Source organism: Camarhynchus parvulus, chromosome 24, assembly GCF_901933205.1.
Source record: "Camarhynchus parvulus chromosome 24, STF_HiC, whole genome shotgun sequence".
In the NCBI taxonomy this organism is placed as follows: Eukaryota; Metazoa; Chordata; class Aves; order Passeriformes; family Thraupidae; genus Camarhynchus; species Camarhynchus parvulus.
The window spans coordinates 2,370,922-2,395,736 of NC_044594.1; the positions used below are offsets into that span (position 1 = coordinate 2,370,922).

The following is a 24,815-nucleotide window of genomic DNA, read 5'->3' on the forward strand; positions in this document are numbered from 1 at the left end:
ATGGGCCTGACGCCAGGCTGCTGGGTGTCAGGGCACCCGAGGGAGCCGGAGGTGGGGCGAGGCGTGGCAGCGCCGCATGCTCACCTGGCCCTGCATGGCAACAGGCAATGGAGCTCTAGGTGCCTTGGGCTGCGGACCCACGGCCGCTTCCAGAGGCAGCGGGTGGCAGAGGAGGGAGGGCAAACTGGCAGCCCCTGGCAACCTGGGGCTGACGGCAGGAGGCTGGGCACACCGCGGATTTCCCCCCGCCGGCAGGATGGTGAACCTGGAGTCCGTGCACGCAGGTAAAGGGCACGGAGCGCAGCGCGGAGCAGCCGGGGCCGTGGGCTCGGGCAGGAAACGGGGCTGATCCCATTGCCGTGACCTTTCCTCGCTCTTCTCCCTCCTCTTTTCTCCCCGCTGGTGAGGTGCCCACATTCCTGCCGGGGGATGGATGCTGCCCGGATCTGTTTAGGGGGCTGCCAAGCCATGCCCACAACGTGGGAGCAGCCCCGGCGGGGCCGGGGAGCAGCGCAGAGGGCTCTTGAGTGCCTGGAAAATGAGAATTTAGTGCCTGACCTGTGCGTCCTGTCATTGGGACAGGGCTGGGAGGAGGGAGAAGGGATAAACCCGCGGAGGGATGCGGCAAGGCTGGAGGGAGCGAGAGAGAGAAAGGAGAAAAGTTCGTGACAAAGAGGGAGAAGGAGGGAGAAATGAATGAGGAGGGAGCTGAGGGAGGCTGGGTTGAGTCAGGAATGAATGAGCAGCGAGACTCAGGGGCTGCTTCCAGAGGGATGAGCTTCTCACATCCCCCCTGAGCAGCCCCTGCCCTGCAGCGAGCTGGGAACCGGAGCAATCCCTGCCCGATGCCCCGGAGCTGTGCTGAGCCCCGGCTCGCCCTGCCAGAGCTCCATCCCTGGGCACAGAGCTGGGGGTGATGCTGGATCTGAGCAGCCAGACCCCGAGGGAGCCCCGTCCTGCCTGGGCAGGCAGTGACAATTTGGGGGTACAGGACCCACGTTAGTGACTTTTGTCCTGGGCTTTGTGCAGCACAAAACTCTGCTGGAAAGGAGGATGCATCCATCCCTGGGGTGCCCCTGTGGGAGTCCTGCTCCTCAGGGCACACCTGGGGGATCTGCAGCCCCTCCACAAGCCCTGGGCTCTCAGACAGGCCTGCAGGGCAGGTGCAGCAATGGCAGCACCTCAGCCAGGCTCAGCGCTGGGACAGAGGTGGCCAAAGCCTCTGCTCCACAGCCCCAACCTCTGCAGGGCTCTGGGGTGCCTCTGTGGGCAGCCTGGGGAGCCCTGGCCATGAGGAGAGGCTGCCAGGGAGGGTCTTGGCTCAGGGTGTGAGCCTGGTTGGTGGGAGCACCTGCTCTGGGTGTGCTGGGGTTGGTGTCTCTTGGGGATGTGACCCCTGCAGGCTCCAACCCATCCATCCACCCATCCACCCATCCATCCACCCATCCACCCATCCATGCACCCATCCACCCATCCACCAATCCAGCCATCCAGGCATCAAATTCATACGGACACCCCCTCAGCTTTCCCCTTTTGTGGGAATTTTAACTGTTTCCAGACTCGTTGGGGGGCGGGCAAAAAGAAAAGGTAAAAAACGATCCATCCATCCATCCATCCATCCATCCATCCATCCATCCATCCATCCATCCATCCATCCATCCATCCATCCACCCACCCACCATCCACCCACCCATCCATCCACCCATCCAATTCAGATGGACGCCCCCTCAGCTTTTCCCTTCCCATGGGAATTTTAACTGTTTCCACACTCGTTGAGGAGGGGCAAAAAGGAAAGGTTAAAAACGACCCACCCACCCATGCAGCCCCCAGCCATTCCCCAGGCTCGTGGGTGACTCTTTCCTCACAGGGACATTCCCCAGCTGGATCCTGTGCCCTCTGTCAGGGTTGGTGGCATCGCCCCCAAGCTGGGTTTGGAGCTGGGGCTGTGCTCCCACTGCCCTGATCATTCCCCCTGTTCTGGCACAAAGGCTGGAACTTTCAGGACTCCTTTGGAGCCCAGCACAATGGGAGGGGTTTTTGTTTTCACCCCTCCACAAAGTCAGTTCAGTTTTGGGGTCCCCGAGCAGCTCTGTAACCTTTACGCAGAGCTGAGCTCAGCTTTAACCCCAGTTTTTATCTTGGAGGGGTTTTTTCCAACTTTAATGATTTTAGGAGAAGACTCAGCCCCCGAGGAGGACTGCCATGCCCCTCACACCCTCCTCTCTGCTGAGACACTTCCCTGCTGGCTGCCACCACCCCCTCCCGGGGCATTTTGGATATTTCACCTCCCTGGATTTTTGGCAATTTTGGATATTTCACCTCTCTGGATATTTGGAAATTTTGGATATTTCACCTCCCTGCAGCCTCCAGAGGGGCTCAGGCACCTAAAACCTCGGGGTGATGCTCCCAGGCAAGCCCAGCTCCCCCTCATCCAGGAGCAGATTCCCCTTTTCCAGCCATCGGGCTGGCTCGCCCAGCAGCCACGAGCAGCTTGGGAAAGGCTTCATTTGCTGACAGCGTTTGTTTCAGCACAAATAGAGATGCAGATATGTCCTGGAGAAGCGTCTGCACGGGCAGAGCTCCTCTGGGCTCGCTCAACCACCCCGCCTGCCCCTGCTCTCTTTGGGAGCTGGGGCAGAGCAGCACATTTTTAATATGGCCCAGGCCACACTGGCGGCTCCTAATAGGGCTGTGGTTTACAGTTAGGCTGTCCTAAGCTGGGTTATTTTTCCCAGAGAGGTTTTATTTATTTATTTTTTTATTTATTCATTTTTTCCAAGCCTGATTATCCTGTGTGCATTGCTAAGCTGGCAAAGCTGTGTGGAAGGAGCTGGACTGCCAGGCTGCCCTGTCTGAAGGTGTTTTTTGGGATGGAGCAGGGGTCAAAGCTGGGTTTGAATTGCTCTGGTTGTATGGAAGGGGTTTGGGTGTCCATAAAAAGGTGTTGGTTGCAATTAGATTAGAAAACAATTGCTCTGTGTGTCAGCTCCTTGTTCCCAAGGATCCCTTGGAGGGTGCTGGGGCTGCCCTGTCACCCACAGGGATACCAAATCTGAATCCCTATGGACACAGATTACAAAAATCCTAAATACAGACACAGAATACAAAATCTGTCCTAAACCTTAAACCTCTCAGATCAACAGGCAGAGTTTTCCTTTTCTTCCTGCTTATTTTTTCCTTTTTTATCTTCTTTTTCCCTACAAGATATTCAAACTGTAACAACTTGTGCACATTTATAGGGGGGTTTTTGAATCTCGTTGAAAATAAAATTCAAGATATTCAAACTGTAGTAACTTGTGCACATTTATAGGGGGGTTTTTGAATCTCATTGAAAATAAAATTCCTATGCATGGGAATCCCAGGGCATCTCTTATCTCGCAGCTGCAGGAGGAGGGGATTTACCTGGTGGATAACATGTGATATGCAATCAAGTTGCAGCAGCAATTCCTCCTTCCCTCCCCACCCATCCCAGTTTTTAATGGCAGAGGGGTGTGGGGGTCACTCCTGCAGGAGGGACAGAGCTTTTCATGCTCTGCTTTTCTGCCTGTCCTTCCTCAGCTCTGTCTCAGCTGCTCCCGCTCTCTCTCTCTCTTGGGAATTAAATATTTGCTTTCCCTAATTTTATTTTTTTTTAACAAGCTTTCAAGCTTTCTCACCAAAGGAAGCACCCAAATTTCTGCAGGCTTTTAGATTTTTTTCTTCCTCTATTTTATGAGAACTTGCCTTTCTTTTTTTTTTTTTTTAAATACTTTTTGGCAGCCAGCAAAACTTTGTGCTTTGTAGATTGCCTAAGTTAGGGTCCCTTGGCAGTGGTACAAGACAAGAAGATGTTTATAGCTGATGGTAATTACTCTTCCTGCAGTAGAAATGCTTAGAAGCCCCACTAAACGTTCATGTCTTAATTGCAGAGGGTTTATTTGAAAGGGAAAAAAAAAAGAAAAATCCCACAACTCTTTTCTCCCTCCTTTTTTCCCCCTCACTCCTTAATATAATTTAAAGAAAGGAAGTTTCTGAAGTATGTGAAAGTTTCTGTGCTCTGGTATAAAAATCCTGATTTTTTTTTTCCCCCTACCTTTATTCATTTGCTGGAGAAAGTTACAGACTTTCAACTTGATCAAAGCTATGAAATCTTGGCCAAAAAAGCAGATTATCTGCTGTTTGCACACGAGGGCAACTTTGAATATGGGAGAAGAAAACCTGCACACACACACACACACACACACACACACAAAGCCCTGCCTGTTTTGGTGGGAGCATCAAGAGGGAAACGGGGATAAAAATCCAACGGGGCTGCTCTCATCTGTTTGGGAATAACAAAAGGATCTGGGGAAGAGGAAAAGGGTTTGCATGGTGCTTGTAGATGGCTTCCACCTGCCTTCCCTACCCCGGCAAAACCACAGCAAACACTGGCCCAGCTTCCCCGCTGTTGTTATTCCCCCATGCAAATGGGGAGAGTCTGTGGCCGGGATTGGCTGCAGGAAGCACATGCAAATCACTCAAATAATAAAAAAATTATCTCCTTTTTTACCTTTTTTTTTTTTTTTTTGCCCACCCGCGACGAGTCTGGAAACAAATTCCCGTGGAAAGGGAAAAGCTGAGGGGTGTCCATCTGAATTTGAATAGAGATCCCCTCTTCTCCCACCTCTGTGTCCTTGGCCTCCGTTAATGTGAAGTTGACCATTGCCACCTTTTCTTGCAGCTGTCCCCGAAGGAGAAAGTGGCCCCGGGTGTGGTGGCAGCCATCACTTCAAGGGTAAATGACAAAATTTCCTGGCCTGGGTGAGGATGGGGGGGAGATGCAGGGGACAGCACTTCGGGACAAGGCAGATCTCGGGTGGCTCTTGAGGGTTGTGAACACCTGCAAGTGACAAAAAGAAGAGAAATAAAGTACAGACAGAGGCAATGGGAAAAACCAGTTGGGTTTGAGCCATCTTGAAGGGCAAGGGAAGGGTTTGGGAGAAAGCTGGAGGGATCCCCATCTCTGCAGGTGTGGGAGGTGCTGTCCCAGCCAGAGCACCACAGCAGGTTTGGGAAGCCTGACCAGGGCTGGGGAGCTCGCAGTGCTGAATCCACCCCTTTATCCCGTGGGTGAGGAGGGATGAGAAGGGTGAAAACCCCAAAATCCCCCCAGCAAACTGGGGAGGGGGCACAGGAGTGAGGGGGGGCTGCAAAGAGCAACAGGAGGGAAAGTGCATCCTCAGAGCTGATGAATATTCCAGCGCCTGGATGTTGAGGAATCAGAAATTTGAAAGTCTGATGGTTTATTATAATTACACACATTCATTTGTGCTGTTTAGTGGGAGCCACATGTGCCTGTTGCCTGGGACTGTGACCTGTTATTAAAATCAGTTGTGCCTCCTTTTCCAGAGATCAAGATGAGCGGGGATGCTGCAGATTCCACAGACACCCGGCACGAGCCTGACCAGGTGGAGCCAGGTAAGGAGGGTCTGGGGTGGCAGGGCCACGATGGGAGGGGAAACAAAAGGAAAAATAACAAAAAAAGGGGAATGTGGGTGCTGGAAGTTTCTCCGCCGTGCTTTTTCTGGGCTCCTGTTGCCGCTCTTGCAGCCTGGCAGTTGATCAGGAATGTGCTCTGGGCTAGGATTGCGTTGGTATCCTGATCAGCCATGCAAGATCCCTCCTGTGTGACAGCGGCGAATCCCAGAGCGCCTCCCCCGTGTCCCCAGCGGGTCTGACATGGAGGAAATTCACCCACAGAGTGCCTGCCCCAATGTCCCCAGTGGGTTTGAGGTGGAAATTCACTCACAGAGTGCCTGCCCCAATGTCCCCAGTGGGTTTGAGGTGGAAATTCACTCACAGAGTGCCTGCCCCAATGTCCCCAGTGGGTTTGAGGTGGAAATTCACTCACAGAGGGCCTCTCCAATGTCCTCTGTGGGTCTGACATGGAAATATGTTCACAGAGTGCCTCCCCAATGTTCTCAGTGGGTTTGAGTTTGAAATTTGCTCACAGAGTGCCTGCCCCAATGTCCCCATCAGGTTTGAGTTTGGAATTTGCTCACAGAGCCCCTCCCCAATGTCCCCAGCTCAGAGAGTGCCTCCCCAATGTCCCCAATGGGTCTGACATAGAAATTTGTTCACAGGGTGCCTCCCCAATGTCCTCTGTGGGTTTGAGGTGGAAATTCACTCACAGAGTGCCTCTCCAATGTCCTCTGTGGGTCTGACATGGAAATATGTTCACAGAGGGTCTCCCCAATGTTCTCAGTGGGTTTGAGGTGGAAATTCACTCACAGGGTGCCTCCCCAGGTCACAGAATGCCTCCCCAATGTCCCCAGCAGGTCTGACATGGAAATTTGCTCAGAGAATGCGTCCCCAATGTCCCCAGTGGGTTTGAGGTTGAAATTTGCTCACAGGGTGCCTCTACAATGTCCTCAGCTCACAGAATCCCTCCCCAATGTCCCCAGGTCACAGAGTGCCTCCCCAATGTCCTCAGTGGGTTTGAGGTTGAAATTCGCTCACAGAGTGCCTCCCCAATGTCCTCAGTGGGTCTGACATGGAATTCAGAAATTCGGAAATTCGCTGCCATCTCTGCCACAGCAACGATGGCTTTGGAACAGTCCCGGTGCACTCAGCTCTGCACCCACAGGGTTGTGCCAGGAGCTTTTCCAGAGGGAATACAGCCTTTTTTGGGCTCTGTGTGTGTGTGTGTATGTGGAGAAAAATGGGAGGGACTTTGGGAATAACCAAATCCAGTTTGGGAGTTCCAGCAGCAGCGGGCGCAGAGGCGTGATTGAGTTCTCACCTCACACCTGAGGCTGAGCAGGCTCCAGCTCCTCATGGAGCCCCCAAATCCCTTGGGTCTGGAAATCTGAGGCTCAGGGGGGATCCTTTGGAGGTGCCAGCGATGCTGTGAGCACTGATTTCTGCCAGGTTTGCCCACCACCAGGTGTAACAGGCACCCGAAAAATCAGGTTTGTGCTTTGGGGCTGCCTGAAGCGAGATTTGGATCGCTGGGATTTGAATCCCATTTACAAGGCCCTGTAATTTCCCAAAGGGCCATGGTCGCATCCCTTTGCAGGCAAATGAGCAACACTAAGAAATCATCTTAGCACCCACTAGGTGCAGCAAATTAAGGTTATTAAAAGCTGTGCTGCAGGATTAGAAATCAACACATTTCAAAGCAAAATCTGGTGGAGAAAATGTAGAGGAATCAAATATTGTCTGAGTGATGAAGAGCCCTAAGCCTGGGCCAAGGGGATTTGGAAGAGCAGGCGAAAACTCTGCATGGAATGATTTTCCTCTTATAAAATTTGAGATAACTTAGGGGAAAAAAAAAAGAGATTTTGGGTAAGCAAGAGGACTCCAGGTTTTAAAGGGATGAACCCCACCCCTTGATTTAGAAATCCAAATAACTGGGTTATTTGACAAAATCTAGAGATCAAATCTGGTTCTGTTCACATCCATGAACTCTGACTGACTTTGGCCAGCCCAGCTCTTGCTCGGGGCTCTCAAATCACCCCAAATTTGCGGTTGGGATAAACGAGCACCAAAACACATCCCAAACACCCCAAACACCTCCAAAAACCCCTGAGAGCTCTTACAGGGCCTTAAATCAAGAACTGGAACCCCCTGAAATATTTGGTGCTCATTGATGGGTGGCAGGATTAATCAAGATGAAGGAAAATGGGGATTTAATTCTGGTATTAAACATAGCGGGAGTCAGAAGTGTTAAACCAGAAGCTGGCAGCATATTTGGTTGGATAAAATTCGGGTTTTTTTTCAGCTGAAGCATCCCAGACAGCCATTAGTGAGAACTGCAGCGCCTCTTTCTAGTGGTAATTGAGAAAAGAAAGCAGAACAGCGAAGTCAATTTGTTTGAAAATAACAAAAAATACTCCAGGCAGCGTTGGTGGCTCGGGAGCCTTCAAATCAAGCAGGGAAATCAGGACGAGTAAATCTCCTTCATTTGCAAAGAGCGGCACAAAGAACCTGTTTAAATTCCTTTTTTTACTGAGGCTGTCCCGGTGATTTTTAAATTTTTTTTCTAAGGCTGTCCCAGTGATGATTTTTGATTTTTTTCTTAAGCTGTTCCAATGATTTTTGGATTTTTATTTTTTTTTCTGAGGCTGTCCCAGTGATGATTTTTGATTTTTTTCTTAAGCTGTTCCAATGATTTTTTGATTTTTAATTTTTTTTTTCCTGAGGCTGTGCAGGTGATGATTTTTTGATTTTTTTCTGAGTATGTCCCAGTGATTTTTAAATTTTTTTCTGAAACTATCCTGGTGATTTTTTGATTTTCTGATTTTTTTTCCTGCATCTGTCCCAGTGATTTTTTAATTTTTTGATTTTTTGCTGAGGCTGTCCTGGTGATGATTTTTTGATTTATTGATTTTTTTTCTGAGTGTGTCCCAGTGATGACTTTTCGATATTTTGATTTTTTTTCCTAAGGCTGTCCCAGTGATTTTTTCAATTTTTAAAATTTTTTCTGCCTCTGTCCCAGTGATGATTTTTTTTTATTTGTTGATTTTTTCTGAAGCTATCCTGATGATCCTGATGACTTTTTGATTTTTTGATGATTTTTTTTTTCTGAGGCTATCCTGGTGATTTTTTGATTTTCAATATTTTTCTGAGGCTATCCATGCGATTTTTGGATTTTCAATATTTTTCTGAGGCTATCCATGTGATTTTTGGATTTTCAATATTTTTCTGAGGCTGTCCTGGTGATGATTATTTTTTTTTTTTTTTGGGATGCTGTCCCAGTGATTCTCTTATACTTTTTAATTTTTTTTCTGAGACTATCCCAGTGATCTTTTAATAATTTTTTTTATGTTTTCTGAGTCTGTCAGCTCAGGTATTCCCCCAACCTTTCCCCGCGTTGTTTTCTCAGCCCTTTCTGTTTATAAACAACACAACTCCCTTTGTGCCGAGCTGCCCGGGAAGTTTTCGTGCTCCTTTGCAGGCATTGTTCGAGGAATATTTACTAATAATGTTGTGTTTGGGTTCCCTGCTTCATGTGGGAAAAGGCTCGGAGTGGTTGCTGATGACTCATTAATTGAATTTCCCATTTCCTACCGAATTAAGCCAATCCACACAGCTCGTTCCTCCCCAAAAAGGAGAGATCTCTTAATAATATTACACCAAGAAATCCTCCTAGGTTCAGATATCCAAAGCTTTTTCATCACCAAAAGATGCAGGCTGGCTCCAAGAACTTGGAAAAAATAAAAAAAAAAAAGAAAGAAAAGAAAACTTGGGGAAAAAAAAGAAAATAAAAAGAAAAAATTAAGGAATTAAGTACCAAAATGCTTTTGCAAACCAAGCCCTTGATCTAAAACTGATGCCTAAAGATCTGATGGGAAGTGGCAGGAGCAGAGGCATAATCTCATCCTTTCATATCCCCGCCAATTCCAGGCTTAGAAGAGGAAAAAAGAAAAAAAAAAAAAAAGGTAATTTGGGGCATTGTTCTACTTTGAAACTGTTTGAAATAATTGTGGGGGGTTTTCTCTTTTGAGAAAATTCTTAAAATCGTTCACCTTTCGTAGGAGGTTTGGAGAGCTCAGTGCTTTTTTCCTTTTTTTTTTTTTATTTTTTATTTTCATCCACACCAATTCCACAGAAAATATTTCAGGGCTTAAAAAAAAGATGTTTTCCAGAAATTTGTGGTTTTTTGATCCCAAATCTACCGGTTACAGTGAAATTTTGCCATTTTGCAAACTATTATTTAAAAATATCTAATTTCTAAAGGTTCTCACTGCCTGAATATTAATCCTCCCTTTACTTCAGCTCGGAATTTTTTTAATCATTAATAATTTTTAATAATTTTTTAATCATTTAACCAGAGGATTAACCCTCTGCTTTTAGGCTCCTTTTCCCCTTTCCCTGCCTGATTCCAAGCCTTGGCATTGGGGCTGTTTGAGGGCTTTTAAAAAGGACATTTTCTAGAAATGTGTGGGTTTTGATCCCAAATCTACCGGTTACAATGAAATTATGCCATTTTACAACCTATTATTTAAAAATCATAACTTCGAAGGGTTCTCACTGCCCTAATATTAACCGTCCCTTTACTTCAGCTCTGAATTTTTTCAGTTGTTGCCCAGTCACCCCCACAAGGGTTGGTTTCCCTTCCTGATCACCCCAGGGATGTGGGGCAGGATGAGCAGCTTCAGCTCTGAATTTTTTTAATCGTTAATAATTTTTAATCCGTTTTGAATCATTTAACCAGAGGATTACCACTCTGCTTTTGGGCTCCTTTTCCCCCTTTTTCCTGCCTGATCCCAAGCCTTGGCACCGGGGCTGTTTCGAGGCTTTTAAAAAAGGACATTTTCTAGAAATGTGTGGGTTTTGATCCCAAATCTACCGGTTACAATGAAATTATGCCATTTTACAACCTATTATTTAAAAATCATAACTTCTAAGGGTTCTCATTGCCCTAATATTAACCGTCCCTTTACTTCAGCTCTGAATTTTTTTAATCATTAATAATTTTTAACCATTTTTGAATCATTTAACCAGAGGATTACCCCTCTGCTTTTGGGCTCCTTTTCCCCCTTTTCCCTGCCTGATCCCAAGCCTTGGCACCGGGGCTGAGCCTCCATGGGGGGTAACGAAGAGCAGCGAGTTTTCTGCTTGGCTGGGAGCTCTTTTCATCTTTTTTTTTTTTTTTTTTTTTTTTCCAACTGATGAAAGCCGTGCCAGCGAGCTCCTCGCTGATTTTTTTGATGGGAACTGTGGGGGCTTGGCAGTGCCGAGTGTCGCCCCTGGTCCTGCAGCCCCAGGGCAGAGATCTCCCCCTTCTTGTGGTTTATCTAAGCGCTGATATCTGATGCAACAGAACGCTGAGGTGGGACTTGCCCCTGTCTGTCTGTTTGTTTGTGTCAGACACTTGTTCCCCGGTTATCTCCTCCATCAAAACAGGTTACACCAAGCAGAGCTACTTCCCTTTGATTTCATCTGTTGAGGCTATGGGGGGGAAGCCAAGGCTTTCACAAAAAGGGCGATAGGGAAGCGCTTCAAACACAACCACGGGGAAGGGAATAGCTGCAGGCAGCCCCAGCATCTTCCCTCCCCACCCTGTAACCCCAGGAGCTGGGCTCTGCCAGCAGGGCTGGCTGTGCTGGGCACCCCAGCTCCGGGGGGATGTGGGGTGCCCTGTGGGACACATGTGGGGAGGGGTTGGGTGGCTCCTGGGGTGCCTTGGGAAGGCTGAGCTAAAGAATAAAGCAGGGATTTATTAAAAGGATCTCCTCAATGGATGCACCTTGGGCAGCACAAGAGCCCAGCCAGGGCTGCACCCAAGACAAACCAAAATGGTCACAAAATGAACCCAAGATGAACCCAAAATGGTCCCAAAATGAACCCAAGATGAACCCAAAATGGTCCCAAAAGGAACCCAAGATGAACCAAAATGGTCCCAAAATGAACCCAAGATGAACCCAAAATGGTCCCAAAAGGAACCCAAGATGAACCAAAATGGTCCCAAAAGGAACCCGAGATGAACCAAAATGGTCCCAAAGTGAACCCAAGATGAACCCAAATGGTCCCAAAATGAACCCAAGATGAACCAAATGGCCCCAAAATCCCCGACCGCTCCCGGGGTCTCTCCCTGGGATCAGTTCTGCTCCATTTGCACCTTGCAGTTCATTGTCCCATTCCAGCTTTAGCCCAGGCAGTCCCACCCTGCTTGTTTTTCTCTCTCCAGCCCACGGGGTTTGTGCTCTTGGGCTGAGATTTGGATCATTTGTCCTTGGTGCCCAGCTGGAGCAGGAATTGTTTTGTCTCCCTGCTCTGTGCACAGAGCTCAGCATCCCCTGATGTGAACCCAGACCCACACACTAAAGCAGCACAGAACCTGAAAAACAGAAAAGCTGAAACCTGAGGCATCATCTGGGATGGGGGGGATTGGCTGTGCCAAGGGAAATTTAGGTTGGATATCAGGAAGAAGTTTTTCACAGAAAGAGTGATAAAGTTCTGGAATGTTCTGCCCAGGGAGGTGGTGCAGTCCCCATCCCTGGGTGTGTTTAACAAAGCCTGGATGTGGCACTGGGTGCCAGGGTTGAGTTGAGGTGTTGGGGCTGGGTTGGACTCGATGATCTTGAAGGTCTCTTCCAACCTGGTCCTTTTGTGATTCTGTGATTCTGTGAGTTCTGTGATTCTGTTAATTCTATGAATTTTGTGGATTCTGTGGCTGAGCCTGGGAGCTGGAGGGGAAGGCCACGGGGGACAGAAGGGTGCTGGGGGCATTGCTGGAGCTCTGGGCTCTTGGTGGCCATGGCAGCTTGGGTAACTTTTCTGAGTGTCCTGAGCTGGGAGGGACCCACAGGATCCCCCAGTGCAGCTCCTGGCCCTGCTTAGACACCCCAAAACCCCTGGGAGCATTGTCCAACCCCTCCTGGAGCTCTGGCAGCCTCTGGCTGTGCCCATTCCCTGGGGAGCCTGGGCAGTGCCAGCACCCTCTGGGGGAAGAACCTTTCCCTGGGATCCATCCTAAATCCCCCTGGCACAGCTCCAGCCGTGCCCTGGGTCACAGAGAGCAGAGGTTGGAGCTGCCCTGCCGAGCTGTGAGCTCTGCCCTCAGCCTGCCCTGCAGAGAGCCCTCATGCAGGTATCCTTGTGGGAATATGAAAGAGCCTTCCCTTTAAACCTTGAGAAAATCAAGCACTGAGGGGCTGTGATGCATCTGCTCCTCATGTCCCTTCTGAGGAGAGCCTACTGTGCCATCCATCCCTGTGGGTGCCATTCTTCATCCTCATCTTCATCCCACAGCAAGGTGCCATCATGAGCCACCTTCACCTGCTGCCACAGGGCATCCTGGGTCCCCTGGCAGCTCTGAAACTGGACACCAGAGCTCCCAGCCCAGCCAAACCCCTTCCCAGCGCATTTTGCATTAAATCCATGCCAGGGCAGATGGAAAATCAGAGCCTTTGCCTCAGTCTGCTTCTGCCACAACGTGAGCTCAGCCCTCAGCTCCCAGCTGAGTCTGGCTCTCCTCTCACTGCTCTGGGCAGACTGTGAGCTGCCTGCAGGTGCTGGGGCCCTGGCCTCTGCTGGGCTCTGGGCAGGAGGCTGTGGTGGCATTGCCATGGGGTACAGCCTCTTTGGGAGGTGATGGAGCCTTCCAGAGGATGGCTCTTTCCAAGGATGAATCCTTCTAAAGGATGGATCCTTTCAAAGGATGTCTCCTTCCAAAGGACGGATCCTTCCAGAGGATGGATCCTTTCAAAGGATGGCTCCTTCCAAAGGATGGATACTTCCAGAGATGGATCCTTCCAAAGATGTATCCTTCCAGAGAATGGCTCCTTCCAAAGGATGTCTCCTTCCAAAGGATGTCTGCTTCCAAAGGATGTCTCCTTCCAAAGGAATGGTCCTTCCAAAGGATGGCTCCTTCCAAAGGATGGCTCCTCCCAAAGGATGGATCCTTCCAAAGGATGGATCCTTCCAAAGGAATGGTCCTTCCAAAGGATGGCTCCTCCCAAAGGATGGATCCTTCCAAAGGATGGATCCTTCCAAAGGATGGCTCCTTCCAAGGATGGATCTTGCTGGGATAAGGTTTGGAGGTTCCAGCCTCTGTGTCAGCCCCTAGCTCAGGTGAGAGGATCAGCACAGGTGAGGGATGGCAGGTTGGGCTGCTCAGCCCATGCTGTCTCCCACCTCGGTTTTTTTTTATTTATTTTATTTATTTTTTTCTGTGAGCTTTTATTCCTCCTGCCTTTTGCAGCTCCCTCCTCAGCCCGGGCTGCAAGCAGCTTGCCAGGCCAAAGTCTTTTGAGGAAACTTGGCCTCTCCCAGCCCCACGCTGAGCTCCGTGCTGGGCTACGCCTTTGCTCCCCAAGGCTGGCTCTCCCTTCTCCCTCGTGAAACTTTCCTCAAAGCCTGCAGGATTCCTCTGCTCTCTTCCCCCTGCAGCCATGCACAGCCCCAGGACATGTCCCTGGTAAATGAAAGCTGCGGCAGTCGGGCTGGAAACAGCTGGTTGCCATGGCAATTGGGGCTGCTCGGGATTTGCATAGGGCTGATGATTTTCATAGCGCAGCCACATTTAAGGCAAGCAGGAGAAATTTCCATATTCCCAGCTCCGAGTCAGTTGGGGCGTGGGGGAGGCCAGGAGGGGGATATTTGAAATTCAAATGAAGGTGATTAGGGTTTGAGGTTGGGTTATTTTATTTTATATATTTTTTTTTCTCTTAAACATCCCATTATGGAAGAGGATAAAAAAGGATGGGGAGGGGAAAGGGGAACAAAAGGCTGGTTTGACTTGAATTAGAGGGGCAAAGGAAGAGCTGGTCTGATCTGCCTCTTGCCTCTGGTCTAGGAGAAGAGACTTGCCCTCTCCCAGCACCTGCAGGTGAAATGTTTTCCGTGGGAACAACTGCTGCCCTCGGGTTTCCTTCTGGAAGGTGCCCAAGTCTCCCACACTGGCTGTCCTGCTCTCCCCTCGCCCTGCCCCACACGAAGGGGCTGCACGGGGGCTGCTCTGAGGCACTGCTGACAAAGGGAAGGAATTTCTATAACCCAGGGCTTTCCAGCCAAATGAAGCACTCGAGTGTTCAGTGAAAGCTTCCCCTGGAGTCTGGAGCTGTCTGAGTCAGCACAAGGTTCACTTTTGCTCCCCAGCCCCGGCTTTCCCATGGAGATGCTCTGGTGGTTTGGGGTTTTTGTGTTTTTGGAGCAGAGAGTTCAGATTGAAACTGCAGCTCTACCTGGCTCAGAAACTCCCCATCCTGCTCACGCTTTCAAAAGCACTTTTTTAAAAGTGCCTTGGGAGCATCAAGCATCCCAGCAGGGCAAGTGGGAATCCAGGGAATTGCCTGGTGCCTGCTCAGCTGCAGCTCCTGCTCCCTCCAATGCTGGAGGAATCAGGGGTGGCCGCTCCATGGGGAAAAGGCGATTTAAGGGAGCTCCCAGAGCTCCTGGGAACAGCAGCGTGAAGGCTCTGCCTTGGTTTTTGCCTGAATTTCCAAAATCAGTGGAAATCCTGAAGAGTATTTCATGCTGAATGTCTTGGTTTGCTCATTCCTTCAGTGCAGGTGAGCATTTGGCTTCATTTACAGCTCGTGGGACAAGTACTGGTTATAGTTACAGTAATTGCCACTCTTCTCCCTACCAGCACTTGGGCAATCTCTGAACTTCACACCTTGTTTGAGGTGAGAGATTGGGACCAGTGAATTTATCAGAAACGCCCCTTGAAATGCTTCCCCTGCACCCAGCCTGCTCCGCCAATCTCTCATGGCATTCTGCCTCCTCACACAGGGTGCTAAAATCTCCAGGGTAGGTGAGATTAATCTTAATTTTAGATATTGGATGCTCTGAGGCTGCGGCCTGAGCTGCTCACCCCAGGCAGGGAGCAGGGACCTGCAGAGGGTGATTCATCCCTGTGCCATCTCTCTCAGGGCCAGAGTTGCCCTCTGGAAGCTGCTGCTTCCCCTGCAGGGCTGCAAAGGGAGCCTGCAGCAATTGGCCCCCAGTGAGGCACTGGAGAGTTTCAGAATCTCAGCCCAGGCAGCTGAACCCCCTGCCTGGTGTCTGCCTGGCCCTGCTCCCCCAGCCGTTCCCATTTCCCTCCCAAACATCCCTGCAGGAATTCCCCAACACCTGCTGCAGGCTGGGATGCCCTCCTCATCCCTCTAGGGATCCCCTGTCCCTGCAGGGATTGATCTCCTCCTCATCCCCCTGTCCTTCCAGGGATCCCCTCCTCATCCTCTGAACCTCCGGGGATCACCTCCTCATCCTCTGTCCCTCCCTCATCCCCTGTCCTTCCAGGGATCCCCTCCTCATCCCCTGTCCCTGCAGGGATCACCTCCTCATCCTCTGTATCCAGGGATCCTCTCCTCATCCCCCTGATCTCCTTCCAGGGATCACCTCCTCATCCCCCTGTCCCTGCAGGGATCCCCTCCTCATCCTCTGAACTTCCAGGGATCCTCTCCTCATCCCTCTAGGGATCCCCTCTTGATCCCCTGTCCCTGCAGGGATTGATCCCCTCCTCATCCCCCTGTCCTTCCAGCGATCCCCTCCCCATCCTCTGAACCTCCAGGGATCCCCTCCTCATCCCCGGTCCCTGCAGAGCCCGGGCTGAGCTCAGAGTGCAGGATGAGCCCTGCTGCTGTCACTCCCTGCAGGTGACACCTGCCCGTGTGAAGATGAAGGCCACCCTGATTTTCCTTTTCCCCCACGCGGGTGTTTTTATCCTGTAGGGCTGGACTGGCTCTGCAGCTCCCCGTGGATCCATCCCTGTGCCTGGCTTTTTCCAGGGAATGGCAGCGGCTGGGGGGAACTGCCCATCCCCAGAGAAACCTCCCCAGGCAAACTCGCACCAGATCTGATGCCAGGGCTATGCAAAACAGCTGCCAGGTGAACCAAGGAGAGCAGCACAACCCTGGGCTGCTGGCTTGGGGAGCCAGCTGAGCTTATCTCAGCTCTTCCAAGCACCCAGAGCAGCAGGGTGAAGCCTTGGGGATGGGAGACCTGCTGGGAATTGCTGCCTTTCCCCACTGAAATCCCAGGGATGTGACCGTGCTCACAGGGGTTCTTGGGTGAGGGAAGAGACGAGGATCTGACTCCATGTTTCAGGAGGCTTGATTTATTATTTTATGATATATATTACATTAAAACTATACTAAAAGAATAGAAGAAAGGATTTCATCAGAAGGCTGGCTAAGAATAGAATAGGAAGGAATGATAACAAAGGTTTGTGGCTCAGGCTCTCTGTCCGAGCCAGCTGGACTGTGATTGGCCATTAATTAGAAACAACCACATGAGACCAATCACAGATGCACCTGTTGCATTCCACAGCAGCAGATAACCATTGCTTACATTTTGTTCCTGAGGCCTCTGAGCTTCTCAGGAGGAAAAATCCTCAGGAAAGGATTTTCCATAAAAGATGTCTGTGACACAGGGATTCCCCAGCCCCGTGGAATTTCAGCAAGGGGAGGACTGATCTAGCAGATTCTGGAGGTTCTGGATGCCATTGTGTCTGGCTGGTGCAGCAAAAAAAAATTAAGTTGTTGGCTGGGCTGAGGCTCCATTAAAATGAGTGGAGTTCTGGCAGTTTGCAGCAGCAGAGAGAATCTGCTGCCACTTACACTTTTCTTTCTTTTTATCTCCTGGAGCTAGAGAAGATTAAATCTTAAGTGCAGACTGTTTGAACAGCTCGTTCCTTTAAGGAGAGGAATGAGTGCTGCAGTGTGAGTCCTGATGTTGACAGAAACTGGGAGGAAACTGAGGCTATTTTTGTAAAGCATTTTATAGGAAAGTTACAGCTCAACTGAAAGAGGAGAGTTGTTATCCCTATCACACCCAAACCTTGGCTCACAGCTGCAATCACTTGACTCTTACATTTACTGAAACAGAAAAAAAAAAAAAGAGGGGGGCCAGATTTGTTTGCAAATAAATCTGTGCCCCAAAAAAAAAAGGGGGCCAGATTTGTTTGCAAATAAATCTGTGCCCAAAAAAAAAAAGGGGGCCAGATTTGTTTGCAAATAAATCTATGCCCAAAGCCTGGTGATTTGTGTATCCAGCTCCCATTTACATAACCACTGGCAGCACAAATCACCCCTCCCAGATTTAAATCTCTCCCTCTTGGACATCTAAGGCTGAACTGGTTGCCCCTGGGTCCCTTTGGAGTCAGCCAGGAGGAATTGTCATCTCCAGAGGGCCGTTGGTGCCAGGGAGATGGGTGGCTCAGGCAGGGGCAGGAATGGCCTCTGGAGCTGCCTCTTGCTCCATCTGTCTGTCCCTGGCGCCCCAGAGAGTGCCAGGCTCTGGAATATTTGCCCATCTGGCACAGAATTCCTGGTGGGGTGCTCCCAAATCCCCCCCTTGTTGATCTGCAGGGACTTGGAGGATGATGTGGGTGACTTTGTAGGGGAAAGAAAAGGTTTGAGTGTGTCATGGGCTTGTGGGGAGAGGGAAAGGCTGTGCAGGGCGATTTGGGGCTGTGCTGGAGGATGTGGGGCTGTGCAGGGAAGAAATTCTGTGCAGGGAAATGTGACGGTGTTCACAGGGGTCTGGGGATGAGGGAAGAGACGAGGATCTGACTCCGTGTTTCAGAAGGCTTGATTTATTATTTTATGGTATATATTATATTAAAACTATACTAAAAGAATAGAAGAAAGGATTTCATCAGAAGGCTGGCTAAGAATAGAAAAAGAAAGAATGATAACAAAGGCTTGTGGCTCAGATAGAGAGTCCGAGCCAGCTGGACTGTGATTGGCCATTAATTAGAAACAACCACATGAGCCCAATCACAGATGCACCTGTTGCATTCCACAGCAGCAGATAACCATTGTTTACATTTTGTTCTTGAGGCCTCTCAGCTTCTCAGGAGGAAAAATCCTAAGGAAAGGGATTTTTCATAAAAGATGTCTGTGACAGGGAAAGGCTGTGCTGGAGGATGTGGGGCTGAACAGGGAAGCTCCGTTCCAGCTGCTCCTCTCGGGTTCCAAGTTTTGGGGTGAGTGCTGGTGACTCACTGGGACCAGGGATTCCCCTGCAGCTCTTTGAATCTTGCCTCATCACCGCTGAACGTGAGTGAAACTCCTGTCTCCAAGAAACCAGGAGATTACCTTTTCCTTCCTGTTCTATTTTAGCAGCTGGGAACTTTTATTTCCTCCTTCCCTGCTGGCTTTGCTCCCCTTCAGCTGCTGCCTGCAGATGGAATCAAACACCCCCCCACACCCCCCGTGGGGGTTTCAAAGGTAGAAACTGCGGGCCTTGAAGATGCTCCCGCGATCCTGCTCAGGTGTGTGGATGCTGATTGTGATCACCCATTAACGCTATCAGCATTCCCATCGCTGGATGTGCCCTCCTTGGCTTTTGGGGCTGGAATGGAGCTGGAAGGCAATGAATGAGCCCCATTCCTGGGGAGGGAGCAGCTGGAGAGAGCTGGACAGGGAGCAGAGGGGGTTGGAGAGAGGGAATTGCACAGGGGAAAAGAGATAGAGGGCTGGGACTGGAGAGGGAGACAGCAGGGTGGGAGGAAGGCAGGAAGAGCAGGGCAGAGATGCAGCCAGGCTGTGGGAGAGGGCTCAGAGGGGATGGGGTGCAGGGGGTGAGGAGATGGAGATCCCAAACTGGAGGGGAAGCTGAGAGCTGGATGGGGTGTGGATGGTGAGGAGATGGAGATTTCAAATTGAGGGGGAAGCTCAGACCTGGTAGGGGTGCGTGGATGGTGAGGAGATGGAGATTTCAGATTGGGGGAAAGTTCAGAGCTGATTGAGGTGCAGAGGGTGAGGAGATGGAGGTTTCAAATTGAGGGGGAAACTCAGAGCCGGGTGGGGTGTGGATGGTGAGGAGATTTCAGATTGGGGCAAAGCTCAGAGCTGATTGAGGTGCAGAGGGTGAGGAGATGGAGATTTCAAATTGAGGGGGAAACTCAGAGCTGGATGGAGTGTGGATGGTGAGGAGATTTCAAATTGAGGGTTGGGTGCAGGGGGTGAGGAAATGGAAATCTCAAACTGGAGGGGAAGCTCAGAGCTGGCTGGGGTATGGATGGTGAGGAGATTTCAGATTGAGGAGAAGCTCCAATCTGAAATTGGAGAGCTGCTCGAGGTGCAGAGGGTGAGCAGATGTCAAACTGAGGGGGCAGCAGCTCGTTGTGCCGTGGCCCTGCTCGATAGCACAACCCCACAGCTCTGTTTCCACAGTCAGTGCTTTTCAAATGTCCCAGATTAAATCTCCAGGGCTGGTTCTAGACAGCAGAGAGCAGCCACCAAGCTCTGTTATCCCTGACTCTCCAATGTTTTGCCATCCGTGGATAATTGTACCGAGCACACTCCCCCTCAGGATCCAGGCTGGCTCACCTGGGAATGCTCTGTGCATGGAAAAATGTGTGCTGGGAAAGGATAAAGGGCTCGTTCAGCTGAGGAAAGTCCATGGGAGAGCTGGATTTGCCCTCCTGCCTGCACAGCCTCTCCCCAGCTCTTTGCAGGAGCCCTGAACTGCTGGAAAATGTGTTGGAGCTTGATCAGATCCCAGGGCTCTGCTTTGTGGGGAAGGTTATCCTGGAAAAAACAGCAGGAGCAGGAGGCCTGGGGGCTTGTGCCAGCGGGATGAGAACAATTCCAGGCTTTTATCACAAACCGGGCTGCACTGGCAGGGAAAGGCCTGGGGAATTAAGGGGTGTCTTGGGGTTGCCTCTGCAGCTCCAGAGCTTCGTGGAATCCCTTCCAGCACTGGGATCTGTGGGGAGCACAACCTTTGCTCTGTGATGTTTCTGATGAATTTGGCAGGTGTGATGGTGAGGGGGGGATGTTTATCATCAAAGGGGAATGAGTGAGGGCCTGTGCGGTACCTTCAGGCTGGAACCTGTCTGATTTTTTTCCCCCTGTGCCTGCCAATCTCTTTTGGAATCAAGGAGACGCCTCTGGAGCACAACCCCACGGCACCCTGTGTTCCTCCAGGTACCCACAATTACCCAGTTCCTGAAGGTCCTGGCTGAGCAGCCCTGGCCACCTCCCCTGCTGGCCTTTCCCACACTTAGCCCTGGGCTCCCCTGCGCGTTTGTGATGTCCTCCAGCTCACCCCTGCTGGAATCTCCCTCGTGCTCTCCCCCACCCTTGGCCAGGTGTCTCCCAGGCAGGAACACTTTCATTAGCCCTCAGCAAGAGGCTGGCACCACCTAAATGCTGCACAAGCCTTCATCCTTCCATTTCTGCACCCTCCTCCTCCTCTCCTTGCTCTTCCAGGGCCAATTTTTTGGTTGTGTGTGTCCCAAGTTCTGGAAATCTCCCACCAGTGCTGTCATTACCACTGAGATGTTTTTCTCTTTGTTTCCTTGCAGGGAATGAACAGAATGGGCTGGACTTTAACAGGCAGGTAAGATGCTCCCTGGCTGGAATGGCTGTTTTTTATTTATTTTTATTTTTCCCCTTTCTGGAATGGCTGTTTTTTATTTATTTTTATTTTTCCCCTTTCTGGAATGGCTGGTTTTAATTTTTTTAATTTATTTTTATTTTTCCCCTTTCTGGAATGGCTGTTTTTTTAATTTTTTATTTTATTTTTATTTTCCCCTTTCTGGAATAGCTGTTTTGTTTTTTTTTAATTTATTTTATTTTTCCCCTTTCTGGAATAGCTGGTTTTTTTATTTTTATTTATTTTTATTTTTTATTTATTTTTATTTTCCCCCTTTCTGGAATAGCTGTTTGGGGTTTTTTTAATTTATTTTTATTTTTCCTCTTTCTGGAATGGCTGTTTTTTAATTTCCTCATCATGCTGCAAAGAGATAAAAACTGTTAGGTCAGAAAGAAACCACAGAATTTGCTTCCAGTTCCCCTTGTGTGATACAATGACAGATTGCACCTCTGCTTTCCTTTTCCCTAATTCATAGAAGTTCAGCTAATTACAGAGTTCCTTTAAATGACCATTTGCTCGAGGGGTTTTTTGGCTTTTACAGTTTTTTAAATCATCATTTATAAACAAAAAGCGCCTCAGTGATGGTGGCAAAGGTGCAAATCCATCCTCAAAGCCCCAGTGCTGTGACATTGGCACTGCCAGCACCGTGGTGGGCAGGGACAAAGGCAAGGGGCTGCCTCAGCACCAAAAATGAGCTGGTTTGAGGTTTTGGAGTCGAATTCCTGTCTGCAAGGCAGCAGATAAAAAATGGGGCAAGCAAACCCCAACTGCACAAAGAGCAGCTGAGGGGCCGTGGCCCTGCTGTGGGTGCTCCTCTCCCCCTGCTTTTAAAGCCTTCCCTGAGTGCCTGCAGGCCTTCCTGAGAATCCCTGAGTGCCACATCAGGAGGTGACAGCCCCTCTGGAGCCCTCGGGGGCAGGCACAGGGTGCCCAGAGCAGCTGGGGCTGCCCCTGCACCCCTGGCAGTGCCAAAGCCAGGCTGGACATTGGGGTTGGAGCAGCCTGGGGCTGTGGGAGGCATCCCTGCCATGGCAGGGGTGGGATGGGATGGGATTTGAGAAGAGAAGGAGCTTTAAGGCTCCTTCCAGCCCAAAACGTTCTGGGATTTCAGGAAAATGCTGTCTGAAAAGCATTCTGGGATTCCAGGAAAATGCTCTCTGAGCCCAGAGCTGACTCCTCCTGTGGCCAGCAGAGCTGGTCTGAGCCCTGGCAAGGCCAAGGGGAGCCTGGAGAGCCAAACGTGCCCTGCTGCAGGACTGCAGGGCGGCAGCTGGGATGCGCAAGGCGCTGCGACTCCATGCACAGACTCGAGGCCTGATGCTGGCACAGCCACCCATCCTCTTCCCATGTGCATCCCCCCAAATCCCAGGGCTCCAACCCTTCCCAAACACTCCCCATGAGCAGCTGCACCTTCCCCACGTGGCTTTTTGTGCCTCCAGCTCGCCTCGGTGGCAGTGCAGTGACAAATGTCAGCCACAGCTCTGTTTGTTTGTTTGCTTTGGCTGCTGCAGCCTTGGGTGGGTCTCCCTTTTCCTACCAAAGGTGTCCTGACACGCTCAGCCATCTTCCAGGAGTTTGGAATCCCCGGCTGCAAACAAAAAGCCCTGTGTCTGCAGCCCAGAGCACGGAGAAGGATCCAGCCAGGATCCGCTCTGCTCACCAGGGCTGGGAAAAGGAAATTATTGCAGATAGGAACGAGCACGAGGTGCTTCGGCCATGGCAGCACCACAGAGGGGCTGGAGCTGGCACCTGGGATGGGGTTAATTGGGGAAAGCTGTGGGGGCAGCCAGGTTTGCAGGTAGTAGCAATATCCTCCTCCTAAAAAGAAATTGTGGGCTTATGTTTGGGTTTTTTGGGTTTTTTTGGCTTTTTTGGGGTTTTTTGGGTTTTTGGGGTTTTTTTGGGGGGTGGGTTGTTTTTTGGTGGGTTTTTTTTTGTGTTTTGGGGGTTTTTTTGGTGGTTTTGGGGGTTTTTTGTGGTTTTGGGGTTTTTGTGTTTTGGGGGTTTTTGTGTTTTTTGGGTTTTTGTGGTTTTGGGGGGTTTTTTTTGTGTTTTTTGGGGGTTTTTTGTGGTTTTGGGGTTTTTTGTGTTTTGGGGTTTTTTTGTGTTTTTGGGTTTTTTTTTTTTGTTGTGTGTTTTTTGGGGGGGGTTGGTTTTTTTTGTTTTGTTTTTTTGGGGTTTTTTTGGTTTTTTTGGGTTTTTTTTGCAGCATTTCCACTTTCATTTTCCTCCTTCCACCCAAACGGCGCCACAAAATCCAATTCATTTATTCCAGCTTGTCTGTGTAACTGAACAGCCAACTTAGCTGGGGATTTAGCCGGGTTTAAAAAGCAAAATACTCTGAACGAGCTGGTTTTATTGTTTTATTTTATTTCTAATCTGCTGTGATTGCCCAGAGCCCACCAAGGGGGTTTGCAGTGATGCCAGGGATGGGATGCAACAGGCCCTGAGTGGACACAGACCTGTGCAAGGCTCTTTGTCTCCCTCTCTTGGCCCTCCCAAGGCCATGGGTAGAGTGATTTTAAATCGTTATTATTTAAAATAATAATCGCTATTTGAAAGTATTGTTATTTTAAATAATAATTATTATTTTAAATTATTCTCTTAAACGAGCAGGAGCCCAAACACACACGGGCTCCACACTCACATTTAGGGTTGACCTCAGCTGTTGCTGAATTCATCCTCAACTCAGCAAATAGATTTCAAATGACGAGAAAAAAGGAAGAGAGGAGAGCTGGAAATATCAAAGTGTTTTCATGTAAAATCAGGTGCTGTGCTCTTTCATTAGGGGCGGAGGTTGGTGGGTTTTTTAATTTGGTTTGGGGTTTGAGGTTGGTTTTGGATGGGTTTGTTTTTTTTTTTCGTTAGCTTGCAATTCAAGTTTTCAAACCGAAGCCAGGGTAGGATGGTTTGAAACCCAACTCCAAACTGACTGCAGGAGCTCTCTTTGCCTTTATTTGGAGTGCTGGGCTCTAATCGCTTTGAAGATCATAAATCTCACATCGTTTAAGCCTCTCCCCCAGCCTTTGTAGATGGCCTACATTTCAGGTCTGCTTCCCTCCCTCCCTCCCGAGTTGTGCTCCAGGCGGCATGGGAAGGGTGGAGTGACCTGGTTAGACCCCATCCCTGCCTCCCAATTCCCTGCTGGGGCTGCTCTCACCCTGCAAACGGGGCAGGGAGGGAAACTCTTGCGGATTTTGAGGTTTTTCGAGCAGTTTGTGGGTCAGCCCTGTGCTTTATGAGAAAGCTGCCTCTGATCCCTCAGCCTATTTGGCAAACATCTCTGCTCTCCCCCCTTTCCCTCCCCTCTTCAAACTCTCCTCCCACCTGGATGCAACAGTAATTTGTATGTGAATGAGAGGGAAAAGGGTGTGGATGGAAAAAGCAGCATCTTCAGCCTTGCCTATCTGGTTTGGCTTTTTTTTTTTTTTATTTAGTGAGTCTAATGCTGCTTGTTTCCTGTTTATGGCCAGGGAAATGCAAAGGCACAGCAAGAAACTTTCACCTTCGCTGCTGGCAGCCTGCACAGGGACATCACCTGCCTCCTGATGGGCTGGGATGGTGGCCAGGGACAGATCGGAGTGAAAATGGCAGAATTTGCCTCAAACTGGGAGCAGGACAAGGGCTGGGAGTGCTGCAATGGGAGCTGATCCTGCCCAGGTGCTGATCCTGCCCAGGTGCTGCGGTCTCCCAGCTCGGCTGGGGTTTGATTCCCCTGTAGGAAATGCAGGATTGTTTGTTTTTGTAGCTGCTCTGCAGAGCCAGGTGTCTGGAGCTGAGCCCTGGGATAATGCTGGGGAGCACACGGGGATGGAGGGCTGATGGTTTTGGGAGGTGCCAGGGCTTGTGTGAGTGGTGTGAGGGCTGAGCCCAGCTCAGGGAGCTGTGCACCCATGCACTGCTGCAGGAGGGCAATGCACAGCTGCATTCTGTGCAGGGAATGGGGACAATGCACAGCTGCAGGAGAGCAATGCACAGCTGCATTCTGTGCAGAGAATAAGGGCAATGCACAGCTG

The 24,815-nt window shown here is 50.0% G+C and overlaps 1 protein-coding gene across 1 annotated transcript in view; it reads left to right on the plus strand.

The window, feature by feature from the left end:
* Positions 1 to 24,815, plus strand: part of POU2F3 (POU class 2 homeobox 3) — a 50,152-nt gene continuing 25,337 nt past the window's right edge. The window contains 5 exon segments of the mRNA XM_030964959.1: positions 1 to 68; positions 70 to 284; positions 4,700 to 4,753; positions 5,368 to 5,436; positions 20,729 to 20,763. Coding sequence (XP_030820819.1) covers positions 1 to 68; positions 70 to 284; positions 4,700 to 4,753; positions 5,368 to 5,436; positions 20,729 to 20,763 — 441 coding nt within the window.